Here is a 20,780-nt window from a genome sequence, read left to right as displayed (position 1 = left end):
CTGCTGCTGCTGCTCCTTAGGGCTCTGCTCCATGGTCTCCTGTTTATTTCCTGCTGCATTTAAGTGGCACCACATGTCTAGATGGTTGACACGCAGCAGGGCTGCCCCACCTTGGCACTGTGGACATTTGATGTGGGATCATCCTCTGGGGGGTTGCCCTGGGTTGTGTGTAGGACACCCTACTGTAGCAGGCTGCTCTGCACCCCTGGCCTCTGCCCTTCTGAGTACTGACCTGTGCGTCCCATGTGAGAGTCCTCACCCTGCGTATCCCACGTGTGTGTGAGTCCTGACCCCGTGCATCCCACGCGTGTGAGACTCCTGACCCCATGTGTCCCACATGTGTGAGAGTCCTGACCCTGTGCGTCCCACGTGTGTGAGGTGGCAGATGGGTGTTTCCAGGAGAAATGGTGCAGCGCTTTCCTGGCACTCCCTCATCTGTCCATCTCTCCTGCTTCCCTCTCACAACTGTCTCCTCCAGAGGCAAGAAAATCCCTGCAGAGAGAGCCCAGCCGGCTGTCAGTCACCAAGTGTCCGTTGAAGAGGCAGTGCTTTCTAGGCCTCTTCCCCTCCCGGCCTGGGGCCAGGGTACCCGACAGCGGCAGGCCTTAAGAGGCAAACACTTGCATGGTTGGGCAAATCACTGACTTTTCTCCTCCCAGGTGGTGTCAGACTCAAGACAGTCCTTCCTGAGGCCCGTGTGGGGGTACGTGGTCCGGGAGAACAGGGGGCAGGGCTTCCTGGGCCAGCTGTACCCCACCCCCTGGAGTGAGCTGGCCCAGGCCATGGGCCAGGTCACTCTGCCTCCCCTCCTTCCCCCATGGTTTTCCAGAACTCTCAGCTAATTCAGGAGCTGCTTCCTCGGAGCCAAGCCGTGGGGGCCTGAACATGGCATGTATGGGGGTGACACTAATGTACCCTGAGGGTCTGTTGGGGGCACAGAGGAGGACCCCCTGTCCCTGGGGTGGTGGGTGGGGTGGGGGTTCTGGGAGGCTGGGCATTGCCCCTGTGAGGGATGGAGGTGGTGCTAACCCTGGCGGAGGGCAGAGTGGATGGCCAGGGCCTGGGGTTTCGGGGTTCTGGTTCTTGGTCCCAGAAAATCCACCGTGTGACTGCCTGTGGGAGGCAGTGAAGCACTCTCGAAGCACGGTGAGGAGTCACTGAGACAGCTGAGAACGCAGAGTCAGCGGAGCTGCGACTCAGGCCCATAGCCCTGCACCCTGCCACGTCTAGAGGGCTGCGACTCAGGCCCATAGCCCTGCACCCTGCCACGTCTAGAGGGCTGCGACTCAGGCCCATAGCCCTGCACCCCTGCCACGTCTCGGGGGCTGCGACTCAGGCCCATAGCCCTGCACCCCTGCCACGTCTGGCTAGTGTGTCCCCGTGGACCCTGCTCCAACAAAGCCACCCAGAATCCGTGATTTAAAAGATGGTTAAAATGATGCCTTTTGGATGCTGCAGAAATTACTGAAATAAAACATCTTAGGAAAAAAATATTTTTCCTGAACACAAGAACATCATTCGGTGAAGTGAGCACGATTTTGTTTGGGCTGGGAGCTCTCCTATGGTGGCCATGTTGATGCACCCTCCTCAACAAGGAGAAACAGGTCCTCCAGGAACATCACCCAGCTGGGGGTCCTCCTGTTCCGGAGCGGAGAGGGCTGGGGACAAGGACATCCCTCCGGGGCTTCGTGTGTCTGCTGTGGGATGTGTCAGAGGTAAGCAGGGGGTATGGCAGGCTGGGAACTGGACAGTGCCCTGGCAGTACCATCTCTGCCTCTTCATTTGTCACCAAGAAACTGATGGGCAGGGGCAGTGGGCACACGGTCCAGCAAGTGCTGGAGCCACCAGGGCCACTGCAGCCCAGGCTCCCCTGTCCCCTTCCCAGCTCCCACTGTCTTCCTGGCTGCAGCGCCTCCTCCTTCAGGAGGCCCCCCTGGGTCCCCAGTGGAGGAGGAGGCTGTTAGGCAGGATTCCCACAGTCCCCCAGGTACGCCATTCTGGGAGCCCCCTGAGCCTGCTGTCTACCAGACACCATCCCTGCAAGGGACAGACACCCATCTCAAACGTTATGGGTCACATGATGGAAATGTGTACCGCATGAGCTCGATCTAGGGGCTCAAAAGGTGTCAGGAGGGCTCTGTCTGTGTCACGGACAGGTGCTCTCCCTTGACTCACAGGGTAGACTGTGGCAGCCCCACTCAGATCCAGCCTGGAGGAAGGACGCAGTTTTTCCCCGTGGTTCCAGCAGAACACTGACTGTCCAGCCTGCGGCCAGTCTCCTCCCTGGGACCATCTGGATGGCCAGGCCTGGCTCAGGGCCCACTGAGGGCCAGCCCACCATACCACAAGGACCATCAGGAAAGAGGGGTTCTAGGCCTGAGTTGGGGGTGGGGGCACTGGCGGGCAAGCCCGAGGGGCTTCACTCTCTGGGCTCATCATTTCCCCTGGAATTCACACTACACACGGCACCTGCATCACACAGTCAGCCAGACGCCAGTTGTAAGTGATTAGAAGCTAAGAAATGGGTGCATTCTGGGGAAAAACATCAGGACAGACTTTTCCAACTAGCCTTAAGTAAAGATTCCACCTCAAACACTTCCCGGAGCTGAATCTACCATTCGCACTGCGGACAGAAATGTTTCTCAACAGCCCCGGCCTCAGACTGGCAATAAGCACACTGACAGGCATGCGCCTATGGAAGGAAGACAAAAATCCAGAAATTTCCTCCTGCAGCTAAACACACAGGGTAAACAAACACACTGGGTTGATTAGCAAATAAGAATCCTTCAGATTTGGACTTTGGCATGAGAACTGTGTCCAGATTTAAAACCACATGGCATCTGAAGCAGTCACATAGCATTTCCTGTGATGTCCCCGCCATTCCAATTCTACTTGTATTTATATAAAGTCATATATTTCAATTAATGGTGCAGCCATTAAAAAACCCCTAGCTCCCACACGACAGACAAGGAGGGCATGCGTTTCCCAGGACAGATGACTGAGTTTATGTGTGACAGCACCAGCCAGCACTCCCTGAGTGAAGATGGACTCAAAAAACCAGGGGCTTCTGACGCATCCTTCTTTCCTGATTAACGAACAGCTTTTCGGTGTCTATACACAAACCTTTAAGAATGCATGTAGAGTCTCCTGTAAACACAAGAGTACACAGGATGCTCAGAGGGAAAAGAACTATATATGGATCCTAAGTTGTTGTTTTTTTTTTTTTTTTTTCTGAGACGGAGTTTCACTCTTAGGCTGGAGTGCAGTGGCATCTCAGCTCACTGCAACCTCTGCCTTCTGAGTTCAAGTGATTCTCCTGCCTCAGCCTCCCAAGTAGCTGGGACTAGAGGCGCCCGCCACCACGCCTGGCTAATTTTTTTGTATTTTTAGTAGAGACGGGGTTTCACCATGTTGGCCAGGCTGGTCTGGAATTCCTCACCTCAGGTGATTCACCCACCTCAGCCTCCCAAAGTGCTAGGATTACAGGCGTGAGCCACCATGCCTGGTCAGATGGTGAGATTCTTAATAACTACCTAAGACAAATAACTTGATTGTAAAATTGTCACAGATAAGTTCTCAAACCTGTAAACTAGAGTACTTTAAAAAAAATTCCATGTTGCCACTCTGGATAGCAAAATCTTCATCACCAAGGAGATCTGGCTAGTGCTGCAGCTTGGGAAGGAAACAGCCTGTGCTCAGTAATTCTACTAATTACAGCTGGGCTCCAATGACATTCATTTACTGATAACCTCATAAAGTTGTGCTTGTTCTTCCAAGACATAACATTAGCCAGGCCACTCAAAATAATGTTAAAATTACAGGACTTTGGACTTTCGGCAGAACATGACTAGTTTTCTTGATAAACAAGTAAGGTCTTTATATGTGATCGTGACATAGTGTTTTATTTACACAAGCTTTAGAGGGTGCAGCCTCTGGACACTAGTAAAGAACATTTATTTATCTGGTTATTTATATAAAAAATATTCCACAAGCCAGCTCTCTGCCTTGCTAACAAAGAAATGTTTGTTTCTTAGGAAACGAAAACAGTGAAGGCCATGTCAAGCCAAATGGAGAGAATAAAATTACTCTGAGATTTTGCTTTCCACGCAACTTCAGCCAAAACTCTAAAGTGGCAAGACCCGCTTTCAGATTATATTATATTGGCCTCTGAGGATTCTATGCAGATCTGCCACCCCTTGGAGAGGTTTACAAATAGGGACCAGAAATCCATGGCTCCCAAGAAGCCCTGGCCCCTCTCCTTGCTGGGCCACGAACTGCTCCCCCAGCTACAAAAACAGCGCCGGTGGTCACTGCTTGCTCAGTGCCAGTGCCAAGGAGTCTTGTGCGGCAGGTGCCTCTGACCAACATCACTGTTTCTGGGGAAAGGCCACACATACCAGAAACAACTGCTCCGGCCTTCCCAGGGGCACTGGGTTCTCCCACGCCAAGAACCTATTCTGTTTCCGTTAAAAGGGAGCTAAATACACGGAATAATGCAATAACCAAAGCGGCTTAGAAGGGGCTTGAGTTAGCATTTTAGAAACACGTTACAGACAAGGGAAGTGAACAGGACCGTTTCTTGCTGAGTGTCTGGCCAGTTCCTGTGGCCATTGGGCTGTTGATAATCTCCACTTCTCCCTCCAAGTGGAAAGCCAAACATGTTCCACCACTTCACCAAGGGACCCGTCCTTCTTTAAATTTCTATTAGCCAAAAGTGCCAAGTTAACAAGCAAACCAAAAGAAAAAAGAAAAAAAAGCGATGGAAATGTCCCGAAAAGACATGATTTGCAAACAAGCAACTGCTGCATGCGACAGATTGTCAGTGTTGACTAATTTCCATACAAACGGGCTGTGGTTCTGATTCCCAAACACTGCGTCTTCTGCAAGGTGCCTGCCTGCAGGTTTTGCAACGCGGGACCCTAGGGAAGGGAGCCTGCGCTGGCGGTCACCGCGGCGCACAGCCTGAGAAACGGAGGAGCGGGGCTGGGGAACCCCGCGTCCTTTTTTTCCTTCTGAAAACAAGTTCTCCAGTGTGCAGGGCTGACTTGCCCCAAGCTTTTCAGAACGCCCGCTTCCCGACGTCCCCAAAGCCGTCCCTTCCCCAGCGAGAAGCGCAACCCCGGTCCGCGCCCTCCGCCTCTCCTGTGCCCTGGGGCCTCCAGCCTGGAACCCGGGCGGCTCGCGTTCAAGGGCAGCAGATCCGTGCGCCCGCGGCGCCCGCCCTCCCCGCCCCCCTGCCGCTCCCCGCCCCCCTGCCGCTCCCCGTCCCCCTGCCGCTCCCCGTCCCCCCGCCGCTCCCCTCCTCTCCCCTAGAGGACACCGGCTGGCCGGGGGAAGGGAGCTCGACCGGGACCCCCGGCCCTACTCACCCAGGAGCAGCCAGAGGCCGCGCTGCGGGAGACGGCACAGGGCCCGGGCCATGGTGCACAGCGGTGCCAAGCCGAGTCCGCTCGCCACGCGCCCCGCTGAGGACTGAGCCCGCCGCCGCGCGGGCCAGGAGGAGACGCGCCGGGGGCGGGAGCGGGCGCGGGAGCGGTGGGAGGCGGCGGCCGCGCGGACCGGCCCACTGCGGCTCCCCGGGTGGGTGCCAGGGCTGGGGACGCCCAGGGCTGGGAAAACCTTGCAGGGGGCCGCGCGGGCGTCTCCAGGCCCCTCCCGGGGGGCGGCACACTTGGGCTCCGAGGGATGACTGCTGAAATGTTCTCCGAGCAAATAAACACTTTTTAAACTAGGAAGGGTCTCCTAGACGACTCAGCCTGAGCAGCATCTTGGTCTCCACCTGGGGATCTTCCCCTCCTCCTCCTCCGAGGTTCTCGGCATTCCTGCCTGGTGTTTGCCTTGCAAAAGGCTAAGATCTCCCAGCTGTATCTACCTCTCCGCCCAGGTGCAGGCTCTGGGGAGCGTTGGGGGCAAAACTCGCCGCCGCGCCTGGCGAGACTCGTAGTAACCCAAAATGGCGCACACTTACCAGGCCCTGGAATGCTGCTCCAGATCTGCAGGATGAGTGGGTGGGCAGAGGCGGGGACAGCACGGCAGGTGAACAGAAGCCGTGGGGCTGGAGGGAACAGAGCTGTTTGCGGGGATTGAGATGGCCTAGGGGTCTTGCTGTTGATGGATAGCAAGAGCCTGGCAGGCGGCTGTGAGGGCCTGGCCAGAGTCCTTAGAGACGTGGTTTGCTTTGGGGGCAGTCACTCTGGCAGCTGCATGGAGAACTGATGGGGGATCTTGGGTACATTCGTTTATGTAAAGTGGTGAGAGAAGGGCGCTCTGGAGATGGGCTGGGGAAGCCTGGGGAGGAGCAGGTTCTGGGAGGCACAGGCCTGGCCTCTCAGGGCATTACTGGTGGCTGGATTTCACTTGCAATGGTTCCTTCTTGTATTATCCTGTTCCAATAACTCTTAGCAACAGTACATTTATACTTGCGCTAAGGAATGCACCATTGCCCTTGGAGGGGGAAGAATCACCACCCTGGTGCTGCAGCCACAGCTGTCTCTTTTGTGGTGGAAGCTGCAAGCACACAGCATTGCTGAGTGACCAACGTTTCCTCCTAGGAAAGGGAACAGTCTGTGGCTGAGAGGCTGCTGCCACCTGCAGTAAGCTCAGAGAAGGGGAGACAGCCGACAGCGAGGTCATCCACCGGTTCTTCTAACACAGGCTGGGAGGGCACTCAGGGCCAGCATGCCTACCACCTGCGCGGGGGCCCCAAGTGTTCTGAGAGTGAGGGGTCTGGGTGAGATGGTGGGGGAGGGCACACATTCTCTTGACTTGATTAGCCCCTCTTCTTGAACCCTAGGAGATACACCCCATTGGGTGGCCTGGCCTCCCTACTTTCTTCATTTAACAGACATTTGTGTCCCTATGTGCAAGACAGTGTTAGATCAACAAGCCCTGCCCTTCAATTGGTGAATCTAGGGGTGACCTCTAAAACTCTCAATAACATGAGCGCCACAATACAGGAGCCATACAGAACAAGGGACACTTGCCTCAGCTGCAGTGCAAGTAAGGAGACAAAGGACTCTGGACAAAATACAGCCCAGGCAGTCCTGAGGGCTGGGTGGAGAGAAGTGCACAAGGGGAATGCAGGCCCAAGCACAGGCCTGGCAGCCAGAGGCCGTGCCATGTGAGAGCAGCACAGCTAGTGGGAAGGGTGGATGCCAGCACAGCCCTGGGACAGGGCCACCGCGCATCCTGCACTAGGTGATAGCCAGTCACAGTGGGGGAGAAGAGCCTGCATCTTTCTGCAGCCATCACCCGCACTCCGTACCCAGGGACTCTCTGGCTTGAGCCACCCTTTCTACTGTAGCTTGTGGACTTCGGCTGCATGTTTGTGGTTGGCAACTGGGACGCCTCTTTCATCAGGCTCAGCAGGAGTCTGTCTTCCCAACGTTTTCTCTTTGAAGCTTGACTGCAAGGAGGCAGGGCCAGAGGCCACCGCCATTTTCTCAACACTCCCTAAAGGATACATTTTCCTAAGAAGACAAAGCCTGTTTCTCAAGTTCACGTGCTTTAGAAATTCATGGTTCTCTGGAGAATGCTGAAGTGAGGCACACACCTAGAGGCAGGTTCTCTCCTCATGATTTTCCTGTCTGTACCTTGGGTCTAAGTAAGAGATTCCTTAGCAACTACTATGGGCTTCCCTTTTTCAAAAGTTGTAGTCCAATGTATCTGTATTTCTAATTTGTCATAGGTAGCATGGAAAATCATTCCTCTCCCAGGGTACCTCAATCTAGAGGGACATTAGGTTAAACAATGGAAGAGATTAGAAAATGGCCAAATGCTTTACTGCATACACAGTAGGGCTAAAGATAACAATCAAAGCCTGGTCAACACTGCTAAAAATTCACTATTAACATAAGACTCCTGCTTCCAGCCAAGATGAAGTTACAGGGACTGGACTTACCTTCCCATCTTAAACTAAAAAACTGGATAAAATGTATGAAACAATGGTTGTCACAGTGGACCACAAGAAGTGCAGGGACCCCTGATAGCAGGGTAACAAATAGAGTGCGAGAACTGCTCACTGCCTGGAGTTTGCAGACCACAGAGAGAGAAAGGAAACCCAAAGAGAGTTTGGGGAAGCCAGGCAGTTAACGCTGGCAGGGCGTAGTACCAGAGAGGAAAGAGCTGCGCAAAGAATGCACGTGAGAGATCACAGAGGGTCCCACTTGAGTCTCAGCCCACACATCTAAGGACGCTACCCAAGGGAAAACAGCCTAAGAGCTCACACCTGACTGGGAATAGTTCCAGTTCCCACCAACCATAGTGGAAAAATCTTGAAATACACAGAACATCAGAGCATAATTAGAAGGGTAAGGCCCTCTCTGTAGTCAGTAAAAATTACAAAGGCTATTCTGGTGCTGCCTAACAAAACTTAAAAGCAAGAAATAACAGGATCAAATGATTTCCAAATGATGTAGCTATTACATTCCAGAACTTAAAAACAATCAAAGGACAAAGCATCAGAGAGCCATGAGGCAACTCCAAGTGGCAACTCCAAGGTGTAACTGGAGCCCCAGAGGAAGGTGGGTGGGAAATATGTGAAAAACCACCATGTGGAACAGTTTCTATGAACCCATGAGCCAAGAACATCCCCAAACTCCAAGCACAAGAATCATGAAGAAAAGTACGTGAAAGCACATCACGATCAAATTGCCTAAAGCCAGTAATAAAGAGAAAATCTTAAAAGCAGCCAGAGAAAGAAGACATTATGTATATAGCAGGGGCCCCCAACCCCACAGGAGTACCAGATCATGGCCTGTTAGGAACCTGGCCTCACAGCAGGAGGCGAGCAGCAGGTGAGCTAGCGAAGCTGAGGTCTGCATACTGTTAGATCAGCAGCAGCATGAGATTCTCATAGGACTGTGAACCCTATCGTGAACTGCTCATGCAAGGGATCTAGGTTGCACTCCTTATGAGAATGATGATCTGAGGTGGAACTGTTTCATCCCTAAGCCATCCTCCTCTCACCCCATGGAAAAATTGTCTTCCACAAAACCAGTCCCTGGTGCCAAAAAAGGTTGGGGACTGCTGATGTACGGAACACAGGTAAGGGTGACAGAAGAGTTCTCATGGGATATAATGCAATCAGAAAACAATGGAACATTTTTAAGTACTGGAAGGAAAAAAGCATCAAATATTCCACAGATAGTTTTTCAATAACTTGCTGATATGAAGGGCAAGACTCCACTGGTGTCCTCATTATCAGGCCTACAATTTAAAGGCTGAACTTCAATCATTATCAATAATGAATCAGTGGTTCTGAAGATAACATGTTTATAATCAATAACAACTTAGTTCTGTGAGTTGTTTAAATTGTGCAATTGCTAGATAAACACTAACAAAAACAGCAGCATCTCAGGGAACTCCGGTTCATCAACTATCAGTTTTTCAAGTCCTGCAGGAAGTCTCACTGTTAAAACCAAAACACTTGCAAGTAGCTGAGAACAGCAGTTGCGTATTTCCCTATTCCCCCAAGAAACAAAACTAACAAAAAAGAAGTGAAAAATAAATTCTATATAAAACTGTCCTCAGCATTACTTGGAGAATTCTCCAACTGCAAAGGAACTGAGTAATAAGGAAAATCCCACTGAATCCCAGTACACAACTTGCACTCCTATACTACCCTCAGCCAGCCGCATGCTTAGTGTGAGCAAAGGCAGACTGAGAAAAATCGTGGAGCCAAGAGGGAGGGCGATGAACAGGCCTAAGGGTGATATGAAACAGTCTCCAGAAAGACGAACTCTTAACACTCTAGACATGAAAATTGAAAAGCACCCCAATACCATAGAGACAAACAAGAAAGTCCATCCAGAGCTACTGCAGAAAACCGGGACATGAAATGTCACACATACAGACTGAAGGAACCCCCAACCTCTAGGAGACTATATTACAAATGTGTAACATAGCCACCCTGAGTGGATCAGGAATAAAAGACATAACCTAAGCACATTTAGACAGAAGAGCAAAAGACAAAAGAACTGTACACAAATGATATACTCCAGTTAGTAAATCTGTTTCTCACAGGGCCATGGTTTAGCAATGATTTTATGTGTATAGTAGGATTGATCAAATAAATAAATAAACAGTGAATAACGTGAGCCAGTTTTCTCACTATTGGTCTAAGGTAGAAATAAAGGACAGAAATTCAAAGTATCAGTATGAACACGCACATATATAAGGTGCTGATGACTAGCTGTAAAAATACAGGGACAAATATAGGTGTGTCTATTTGCTTGGATTAACACACACACACATATTTCCCAGCTACATCTACTGAGCGCCTAAGACCAACTCCAACAGCAACAAGCAAACCTACTGACCAGGTCTTCGTTTCTAAATACTATTCTCCAATAAAAGGAAACAGCTTGTTGAAGTGGTGGAGTCCAGTGCTGGGGCAGGGAATGTACAAGATGAGCCAAAAATATCCTGAGATGCCAGAAAATAAGAACTTAAAAAAGAATGGCTTTTTCAAAAGGACACAGACCCCAACCTGAAGAAGCTCCTAATGGCTAATGCTGGAAAAATGTGAGCAACAAAGGAAGAAAAGAATAGTATTGTAATGCACAGAACAAAATAAACATCAAGTGCATACTGATATAAAACACTGAATAAACAGAGAAGGTGTGGCTCCTCCTTACAGAAAAATTCCAAGTAATAAATATAGAAGGGATGAGAGACATACAAAATCATCATGAAGCAAACACTACAAGAGTAACTGTTTCAGCCAAGATCTGATGAATACTAGAACCAGTGAGCAAATGTTTCAGGAGCAGCATATTTGTATACTCTCAAAGAGCTCCCTCAATTACAAAGGAAAACCATTAACCTCATAGTGCAGGAACCCAGCAGAAGTCACCTTAACAAAGTGATCAAGGATAACATCACCTGTAAAAGATACTATCCCCAGGTATGATGTACTAAGAGAGAGAGGTTATTTCCGTGGTACTCATAAAAACGTATAGCTCAATCTAATCATGAGAAAACATCAGATAAATCCAAATGAAGAGGTAATCTACAAAATAATCAATTAATACTCATCAAATGTCAAGATAAAACAATTCACTACCACGACAATAGTCATGAAACTCAAGAAAACACTGAGGAACTGTCACAGATGAAGGATGGAGGATGAAGAAAACACAACAACTAAATGCAAGTGGGCTACTGGATTGGATCCTAAAACAGAAAAAGAATATTAGGAAGAAAATTGGTAAAAATGAGTAAGATTTGTGGTTAATAGTATTGCACCAATGTTAATTTCCTAGTTTTGATAATTTTACTATGGTTACAGGAGTTGTTAACATTAGGGGAAGCACAATGAAGGGCAGACATTAACTTCCTATGGTATTTTTTGCAACTTTTCTGTAAGTCTAAAACTATTTTAGACTTACTTAAGACTTATATAGACTATATTTTAGACTAAATGAAAAGATCATATATATCTGACTTACTAGCAATAAAACTATTGCTAAATAAAAAGGTCAAATAAGCAGTCATATACCCAACTCTTAACATTGCCTGTGCCCCTACTTCCCAGTAATTCTTAGTGAATGCTGGAACCATTCCTAATTACTCAGGATATGTGTGTGAGAGAGGCATAAACGAATCCTTCACATCTGAAGCATCTGACAGTGTTGGCAGCATTTTAGAAAGTCAAAGCTAGTGACCTTACTGTGAATGTGTTTCTAAATTTTGTATGTATACATATATATCTGCATATGTTTATGTATACAAACATAATTAAAGTCTGTATAACAAAGCCTTTGTATTATAAAATGAAGGAAAAATGCCTCCTGCTTATTCTGCTTCTCTCTGGAGAATCAGGTTTCCTGTTCTCTGGCTGCCCTTCACTTCATGGGTGTTTGTGGAGCCCAGGCCCATCATCTAGGCTTGCCTAATCAGAGTCCTCCCCGGGGTTTTGCTGGAGTTACACGATTTTTTTCTAGAATTAGTAACTCAAAGAATTACATAAATTAGATAAACCTAGATAAACCTGTTAGTGGCCATCTTTGCCCTCATGTGTGAAGAGCCCGATGCCAACCCAGAAGAAAGCATATCCAGCTTCACCTGAATACATTTCTGGAGTATTCAACTATGTAAGTTCATTTCCATTTTCTTATACTTTTGCTAGTTTACGTTTCTATCATTTGTAATTAAGTGTCCCCTGACTAGCAAGCCGACCTATGGCCTGCCTTATTTTAATAAATACTGAGGCAGGTTACAGACATCAATAGAAGAGGAATAAAAATAAATTAAGAAAGTAGAATGAAGTAAAACGAGATTATTACAACGAAGTCAGGGTAAGGTTACTAACAAAGATGCATCATGACACACTGCTAGATGACAGCACTACCAGCAGCAGCAGCAAACCTTGACTGTGCCAAACACCGTGGTAAATGCTTCACTCTAGGCCTGTGCAGTAAAGCTTTAAAGAAAGCCCTTCAGAGCCTGCATTCTTAAATAGCAGATATTAAAGATGAGCCAAGCTGGGCATAGTAGCTCATGCCTGTAATCCTAGCACTTTGGGAGGCTGAGGCAGGTGGATCACTTGAGGTCAGGAGTTTGAAACCAGCCTAGTCAATGGGGTGAAACCCCGTTTCTACTAAAAAAAAAAAGGCTGGGCACGATGGCTCACGCCTGTATACTAGCACTTTGGGAGGCCAAGGCAGGTGGATCACCTCAGGAGTTCGAGACCAGCCTGGCCAACATGGCGAAACCCCATCTCTACTAAAAATACAAAAATTAAATGGATGTGGTGGTGCATGCCCGTAATTACATCCTAGCTACTCAGGAGGCTGGGGCAGGAGAATCGCTTGAACCCAGGAGGCAGAGGTTGCAATGAGCCAAGATCATGCCACTGCACTCCAACCTGGGCATCAGAGTGAGACTCCATCTCACACACACACAAAAAAAAAAACCCAAAAAATTAGCTGAGTATAGTGGTGAACGCCTGTAATCCCAGCTACTTGGGAGGCTGAGGCAGAATTACTGGAACCCGGGAGGTGGAGGTTGCAGCGAGCCAAGATTGCACCACTGCACTCGAGCCTGAGTGACAGAGCAAGACTGTCTCAAAAAAAGAAGTCTGACAGAACTCACTAGACTAAAATCAGGGTTTCAGCAAAGCTGCATTCCTTCTGGAGGCTCTAGGGAGCCCATTTCCCACCTTTTCCAGCTTCTGGGGGCTGTCCACTGGCTCTCAGTCCCTTGTTCTGTCTTCAAAGCCAGCAGGAGTGTGTTGAGTTCTCACAATGCCATTTCTCTGGTTCTCTCTTCTGCCTCCTCTACCACTTTTAAGGACTCATGTAATTAGATTGAGCCCAGCCAGATAATCCAGGATAAGGTCCTAATCTTAAAGTCGGCTAATTAATAATGTTACTTGCATCTGCAGCCTTACTTCCCTTTGTCATGTACAACACATCACAGGATCCAGATGACAACAGGACATTTTAGGTCATTGTTCTGCCCACATGTTAAAACATGTTACTACTACATGCCACATATGTATTTGATAATAAGTAACAATGGTCAACACTGAAAAAGCAGTACTTAAGCCCATATATAGATATTACTGGTTGAGATCTCTTTTTTAAGAGAGAAATTACTTGTTATATTGAGCTTCTGAGTCACACATATTATCTCTCCTTTGACCAGTATAGATTGGCATCAGGCAGAGCCAACTGGGAATTTTTAGTTCCACTGTTTTTGCTGATTATCTTATGGTATTTACAACTTTTCAAATCTCTGGTTATCTCCAAACATATTAATTATCTATATATTCTAGTTGATATAGCTAAGTGCTCTTTGGTATCTACTACAACAGCGTGAAAGAAAAATGGTTTTGAGCACTAATGTATGTTAAATTATCTAAATTTTTGCTAGTGAAAATATATGAAAACTTGGACAATTTGACCAGTCTTTTAAAATTCTACAATAATTTTATCCAATTATCTAATATCAAGTTAGAGATTTTACAGAATAAGATAAACAGAGATTTTTCACTTGAGTTTCCAAAAGATTCATGAAAAATAACTCAACTTTCTAAATTTAACTAGGGAATCTTCGTAACAGCTGTCAATTTACTGGTCACAGCTGAAAGCCCTTTAATTTACAAAAGCTGCCTGATTTTACCTTTATATTTTGGATAGGACTTTACTTCAAAAAACCTGAAAGTTAGAATTACTTTCCTCCCCATCCCACCACGCTGAGATGTTGCCCAGGATAGAGTTCAGTGGCATGATCTCAGCTCACTGCAACCTCCTCCTCCTGGGTTCAAGTGATTCTCCCACCTCAGCCTCCGAAGTAGCTGGGATTACAGGTGCATGCCACCATGCCCGGCTAATTTTTGTATTTTTAGTAGAGAGGAGGTTTCACCATGTTGGCCAGGTTGGTCTCGAATTCCTGACCTCGTGATCTGCCCACCTCAGCCTCCCCAAAGTGCTGGGATTACAGGTGTGAGCCACCATGCCTGGCGCTGAAAATTAGAATTTCAAGTGACTCTATATTTTCCCCAAATCAAAGGCAGTAATTTTGTCTCTATGTATTCTAGAATGGAATTCTACTTCATCATTCCTCTGAGAAACAAACGATTAGCGATATGCTTCTTATTTCTAGGAGTATGTTGAAAATAACACCTATTCCATGTTGCTACTTTATTCAATGCTAACTCTGAATGTAGCCTTTTAATATAAATAACCATATAACGAACATACAGGAAAAATCTCCACAATTTTAGTAAAATTTAATTAGTAAAATTAGGATTTTAGTAATTTAATTAGTAAAACTAGGATTTTACTAATTTGTTATATGGCTAAAGCCAATGATTTTCATGTTTCATTAAATATAGTCCTTTTAAATTATTGTTATTTTTACTTTCTGGAACCCAATTCCTGGTAGACATTTGGAGTGGATCTGATAATAACTGGAGACAAATTAATATATGAAATAAAACTTTATTCTCAAATATATTCAATTCTTTTATAAATCCCATAAAAGAGGAAACATTTGAAATCCAGTATTTTGATGTATCGCCTTACCATTCATGTATATCCCAGGTCAACACTGGTAGGTTACTTTATACTTGGAAAATGCCAGACAGAGGTTCCAGGATGGCCGAATAGGAACAGCTCCAGTCTGCAGCTTCCAGCATGAGTAATGCAGAAGACTTCCAGCATGAGTAATGCATTTCCAACTGAGGTACTGCGTTCATCTCACTGGGGCTTGTAAGACAGTGGATGCAGCCCATGGAGCAGGGCAGGGCATCACCTCACCCAGGAAGTGCAAGGGGTTGGGGAATTCCCTTTTCTAGCAAAGGGAAGCCATGACAGATGGTACCTGGAAAATTGGGACACTCCAACCCTAATACTGTGCTTTTCCAAAGGCTTTAGCAAATGGCACACCAGGAGATTATATCCTGCACCTGGCTTGGAGGGTCCCACACCCACGGAGCCTCGCTCACTGCTAGCACAGCAGTCTGAGATTGAACTGCCAGGTGGCAGCGAGGCTGGGGGAGGGACATCCGCCATTGCTGAGGCTTGAGTAGGTAAACAAAGCAACTGGGAAGCTCGAATTGGGCGGAGCCCAATGCAGCTCAAGGAGGCCTGCCTGCCTCTGTAGACTCCACCTCTGGGGGCAGGGCATAGCTGAACAAAAGGCAGCAGAAACTTCTGCAGACTTAAACGTCCCTGTCTGACAGCTTTGAAGAGAGTAGTGGTTCTCCCAGCACGGAGTTTGAGATCTGAAAATGGACAGACTGCCTCCTCAAGTGGGTCCCTGACCCCCAGGTAGCCTAACTGGGAGACACCTCCCGGTAGGGGCTGACTGACACCTCATACAGCCGGGTGCCCCTTGAGACGAAGCTTCCAGAGACAGGATCAGGCAACAATATTTGCCGTTGTGCAATATTTGCTGTTCTGCAGCATCCGCTGGTGATACCCAGGCAAACAGGGCCTGGAGTGGACCTCCAGCAAACTCCAACAGACCTGTAGCTGAAGGTCCTGACTGTTACAAGGAAAACTAACAAACAGAAAGGACATCCACACCAAAACACCATCTGTATGTCACCATCATCAAAGACCAAAGGTAGATAAAACCACAAAGATGGGGAGAAACCAGAGCAGAAAAGCTGAAAATTCTAAAAATCAGAGTGCCTCTTCTCCTCCAAAGGAACGCAGCTCCTCACCAGCAACAGAAGAAACCTGGACAGAGAATGACTTTGACGAGGTGAGAGAAGGCTTCAGACAATCGGTAATAACAGAATTCTCTGAGCTAAAGGAGGATGTTTGAACCCATCGCAAAGAAGCTAAAAACCTTGAAAAAAGATTAGATGAATGGCTAACTAGAATAAACAGTGTAGAGAAGTCTTTAAGTGATCTGATGGAGCTGAAAACCATAGCACAAGAACTACGTGACACATGCACAGGCTTCAGTAGCTGATATGATCAAGTAGAAGAAGGGGTATCAGTGATTGAAGATCAAATGAATGAAATGAAGTGAGAAGAGAAGTTTAGAGAAAAAAGAGTAAAAAGAAATGAACAAAGCCTCCAAGAAATATGGGACTATGTGAAAAGACCAAATCTACGTCTGATTGGTGTACCTGAAAGTGACGGGGAGAATGGAACCAAGTTGGAAGACACTCTTCGGGTATTATCCAGAACTTCCCCAACCTAGTGAGGCAGGCCAACATTCAAGTTCAGGAAATACAGAGAACACCACAAAGATACTCCTTGAGAAGAGCAACTCCAAGACACATAATTGCCAGATTCACCAAAGTTGAAATGAAGGAAAAAATGTTAAGGGCAGCCAGAGAGAAAGGTCAGGATACCCACAAAGGGAAGCCCATCAGATTAACAGCGGATCTCTCGGCAGAAACTCTACAAGCCAGAAGAGAGTGGGGGCCAATATTCAACATTCTTAAAGAAAAGAATTTTAAACCAAGAATTTCATATCTAGCCAAACTAAGGTTCATATGTGAAGGAGAAATAAAATCCTTTACAGACAAATGCTGAGAGATTTTGTCACCACCAGGTCTGCCTTACAAGAGCTCCTGAAGGAAGCACTAAACATGGAAAGGAACAACTGTTACCAGCCACTGCAAAACCATGCCAAATTGTAAAGACCATCGATGCTAGGAAGAAACTGCATCAACTAATGAGCAAAATAACCAGCTAATATCATAAAGACAGGATCAAGTTCACACATAACAATATTAACCTTAAATGTAAATGGGCTAAATGTTCCAATTAAAAGACACAGACTGGCAAATTGGATAAAGAGTCAAGACCCATCAGTGTGCTGTATTCAGGAGACCCATCTCACATGCAGAGACATTCATAGGCTCAAAATAAAGGGATGGAGGAAGATCTACCAAGCAAATGGAAAACAACAAAAAAAAGCAGGGGTTGCAATCCTGGTCTCTGATAAAACCGGCTTTAAACCATCAAAGATCAAAAGAGACAAAGAAAGCCATTACATAATGGTAAAGGGATCAATTCAATAAGAGCTAACTATACTAAATATATATGTACCCAATACAGGAGCACCCAGATTCATAGAGCAAGTCCTTAGAGACCTACAAAGAGACTGAGACTCCCATGCAATAATAATGGGAGACTTTAACACCCCACTGTCAACATTAGACAGATCAACGAGACAGAAAGTTAACAAGGATATCCAGGAATTGAACTCAGCTCCACACCAAGTGGACCTAATAGACATCTACAGCACTCTCCACCCCAAATCAACAGAATATACATTCTTCTCAGCACCACATCACATTTATTCCAAAACTGACCACATAGTTGGAAGTAAAGCACTCTTCAGCAAATGTAAAAGAATGGAAATTATAACAAACTGTCTCTCAGACCACAGTGCAATCAAACTAGAACTCAGGATTAAGAAACTCACTCAAAACCGCTCAACTACATGGAAACTGAACAAGTTGCTCCTGAATGACTATTGGATACATAACGAAATGAAGGCAGAAATAAAGATGTTCTTTGAAACCAATGAGAACAAAGACACAACATACCAGAATCTCTGGAACACATTTAAAGCAGTATGTAGAGGGAAATTTATAGCACTAAATGCCCACAAGAGAAAGCAGAAAAAATCTAAAATTGACACCCTAAACATCACAATTAAAAGAACTAGAGAAGCAACAGCAAACACATTCAAAATGCCTTCTAGCAGAAGGCAAGACATAACTAAGATCAGAGCAGAACTGAAGGAGACAGAGACAAAAAAAACCCTTCAAAAAATCAATGAATCCAGGAGCTGGTTTTTTGAAAAGATCAACAAAATTGATAGACCACTAGCAAGACTAATAAAGAAGAAAAGAGAGAAGAATCAAATAGACACAACAAAAAATGATAAAGGGGATATCACCACCAATCCCACAGAAATACAAACTACCATGAGAGAATACTACAAACACCTCTACGCAAATAAACTAGAAAATCTAGAAGAAATGGATAAATTCCTGGACACATACACCCTTCCAAGACTAAACCAGGAAGAAGTTGAATCACTGAATAGACCAATAACAAGATATGAAATTGAGACAATAATTAATAGCCTACCAACCAAAAAAGTCCAGGACCAGACAGATTCACAGTTGAATTCTACCAGAGGTACAAAGAGGAGCTGGTACCATTCCTTCTGAAACTATCCCAATCAATAGAAAAAGACAGAATCCTCCCTAATTCATTTTTATGAGGCCAACATCATCCTGATACCAAAGCCTGGCAGAGACATAACAAAGAAAGAGAATTTTAGACCAATATCCCTGATGAACATCAATGCAAAAATCCTCAGTAAAATACTGGCAAACTGAATCTAGCAGCACATCAAAAAGTTTATCCACCACGATCAAGTTGGCTTCATCCCTGGAATGTAAGGCTGGTTCAACATACACAAATCAATAAATGTAATCCATCATATAAACAGAACCAAATACAAAAACCACATGATTATCTCAGTAGATGCAGAAAAGGCCTTTGACAAAATTCAACAGCTTTTCATGCTAAAAACTCTCAATAAACTAGGTATTGATGGGACGTATCTCAAAATAGTAAAAGCTATTTACGACAAACCCACAGCCAGTATCATACTGAATGGGCGAAAACTGGAAGCATTCCCTTTGAAAACTGGCATAAGACTGGGATGCCCTCTCACACCACTCCTATTCAACATAGTGTTGGAAGTTCTGGCCAGGGCAATCAGGTAAGAGAAAGAAATAAAGGGTATTCAATTAGGAAAAGAGGAAGTCGAATTGTCCCTGTTTGCAGATGACATGATTGTATATTTAGAAAACCCCATCGTCTCAGCCCAAAATCTCCTTAAGCTGATAAGCAACTTCAGCAAAGTCTCAGGATACAAAATTAATGTGCAAAAATCACACGCATTTTTATATACCAATAACAGACAGAGAGCCAAATCATGAGTGAACTCCCATTCACAATTGCTTCAAAGAGAATAAAATACCTAGGAATCCAACTTACAAGGGATGTGAAGGACCTCTTCAAGGAGAACTACAAATCACTGCTCAACGAAATAAAAGAGGACACAAACAAATGGAAGAACATTCCATGCTCATGGATAGGAAGAACCAATATTGTGAAAATGGCCATACTGCCCAAGGTAATTTATAGATTCAATGCCATGCCCATCAAGCTACCAATGACTTTCTTCACAGAATTAGAAAAAACTATTTTAAAGTTCATATGGAACCAAAAAAGAGCCCACATTGCCAAGACAATCCTAAGTCAAAAGAACAAAGCTGGAGGCATCACGCTACCTGACTTCAAACTATACTACAAGGCTACAGTAATCAAAACAACAGAGTACTGGTACCAAAACAAGAGATATAGACCAATGGAACAGAATAGAGCCCTTGGAAATAATACCACACATCTACAACCATCTGATCTTTGACAAACCTGACAAAAACAAGAAATGGGGAAAGGATTCCCTATTTAGTAAATGGTGCTGGGAAAACTGGCTAGCCATATGTAGAAAGCTGAAACTGGATTCCTTCCTTATACCATATGCAAAAATTAATTCAAGGTGGATTAAAGACTTAAATGTTAGACCTAAAACCATAAAAACCCTAGAAGAAAACCTAGGTAATACCATTCAGGACATAGGCATGGGCAAGGACTTCATGACTAAACACCAAAAGCAATGGCAACAAAAGCCAAAACTGACAAATGGGGTCTAATTAAACTAAAGAGCTTCTGCACAGCAAAAGAAACTACCATCAGAGTGAACAGGCAACCTACAGAATGGGAGAAAATTTTTACAATCTACCCATCTGACAAAGGGCTAATATCCAGAATCTACAAAGAACTTAAACACATTTACAAGAAAAAATCAAACCACCCCATCAAAAAGTGGGTAAAGGATATGAACAGACCCTTCTCAAAAGAAGACATTTATGCGGCCAAGAGGCACATGAAAAAATGCTTATTATCACTGGCCATCAGAGAAGTGCAAATCAAAACCACAATGAGATACCATCTCACACCAGTTAGAATGGCAATCATTAAAAAGTCAGGAAACAACAGGTGCTGGAGAGGATGTGGAGAAATAGGAACACTTTTACACTGTTGGTGGGACTGTAAACTAGTTCAACCATTGTGGAAGACAGTGTGGTGATTCCTCAAGGATCTAGAACTAGAAACACATTTGACCCAGCCATCTCATTATTGGGCATATACCCAAAGGATTATAAATCATGCTGCTATAAAGATACATGCACACATATGTTTATTGCAGCACTATTC

The 20,780-nt window shown here is 45.7% G+C and overlaps 1 protein-coding gene across 1 annotated transcript in view; it reads right to left on the bottom strand.

Annotated features, from left to right (window-relative positions):
- The window catches only part of RAMP1 (receptor activity modifying protein 1), a 55,229-nt gene extending 49,755 nt beyond the window's left edge, over positions 1-5,474 (bottom strand). The window contains exon 1 of the mRNA XM_015111460.3: positions 5,370-5,474. Coding sequence (XP_014966946.1) covers positions 5,370-5,421 — 52 coding nt within the window. The 5' untranslated portion in view covers positions 5,422-5,474. The remainder of the gene's footprint in view (positions 1-5,369) is intronic.
- Between the last annotated feature and the right edge of the window lie 15,306 nt (positions 5,475-20,780).

This window comes from Macaca mulatta, chromosome 12 (genome assembly GCF_049350105.2).
Source record: "Macaca mulatta isolate MMU2019108-1 chromosome 12, T2T-MMU8v2.0, whole genome shotgun sequence".
NCBI classification, from domain to species: domain Eukaryota; kingdom Metazoa; phylum Chordata; class Mammalia; order Primates; family Cercopithecidae; genus Macaca; species Macaca mulatta.
Note: the sequence above shows the minus strand (reverse complement) of the source record. Positions and strands in the feature narration are given on the sequence as shown.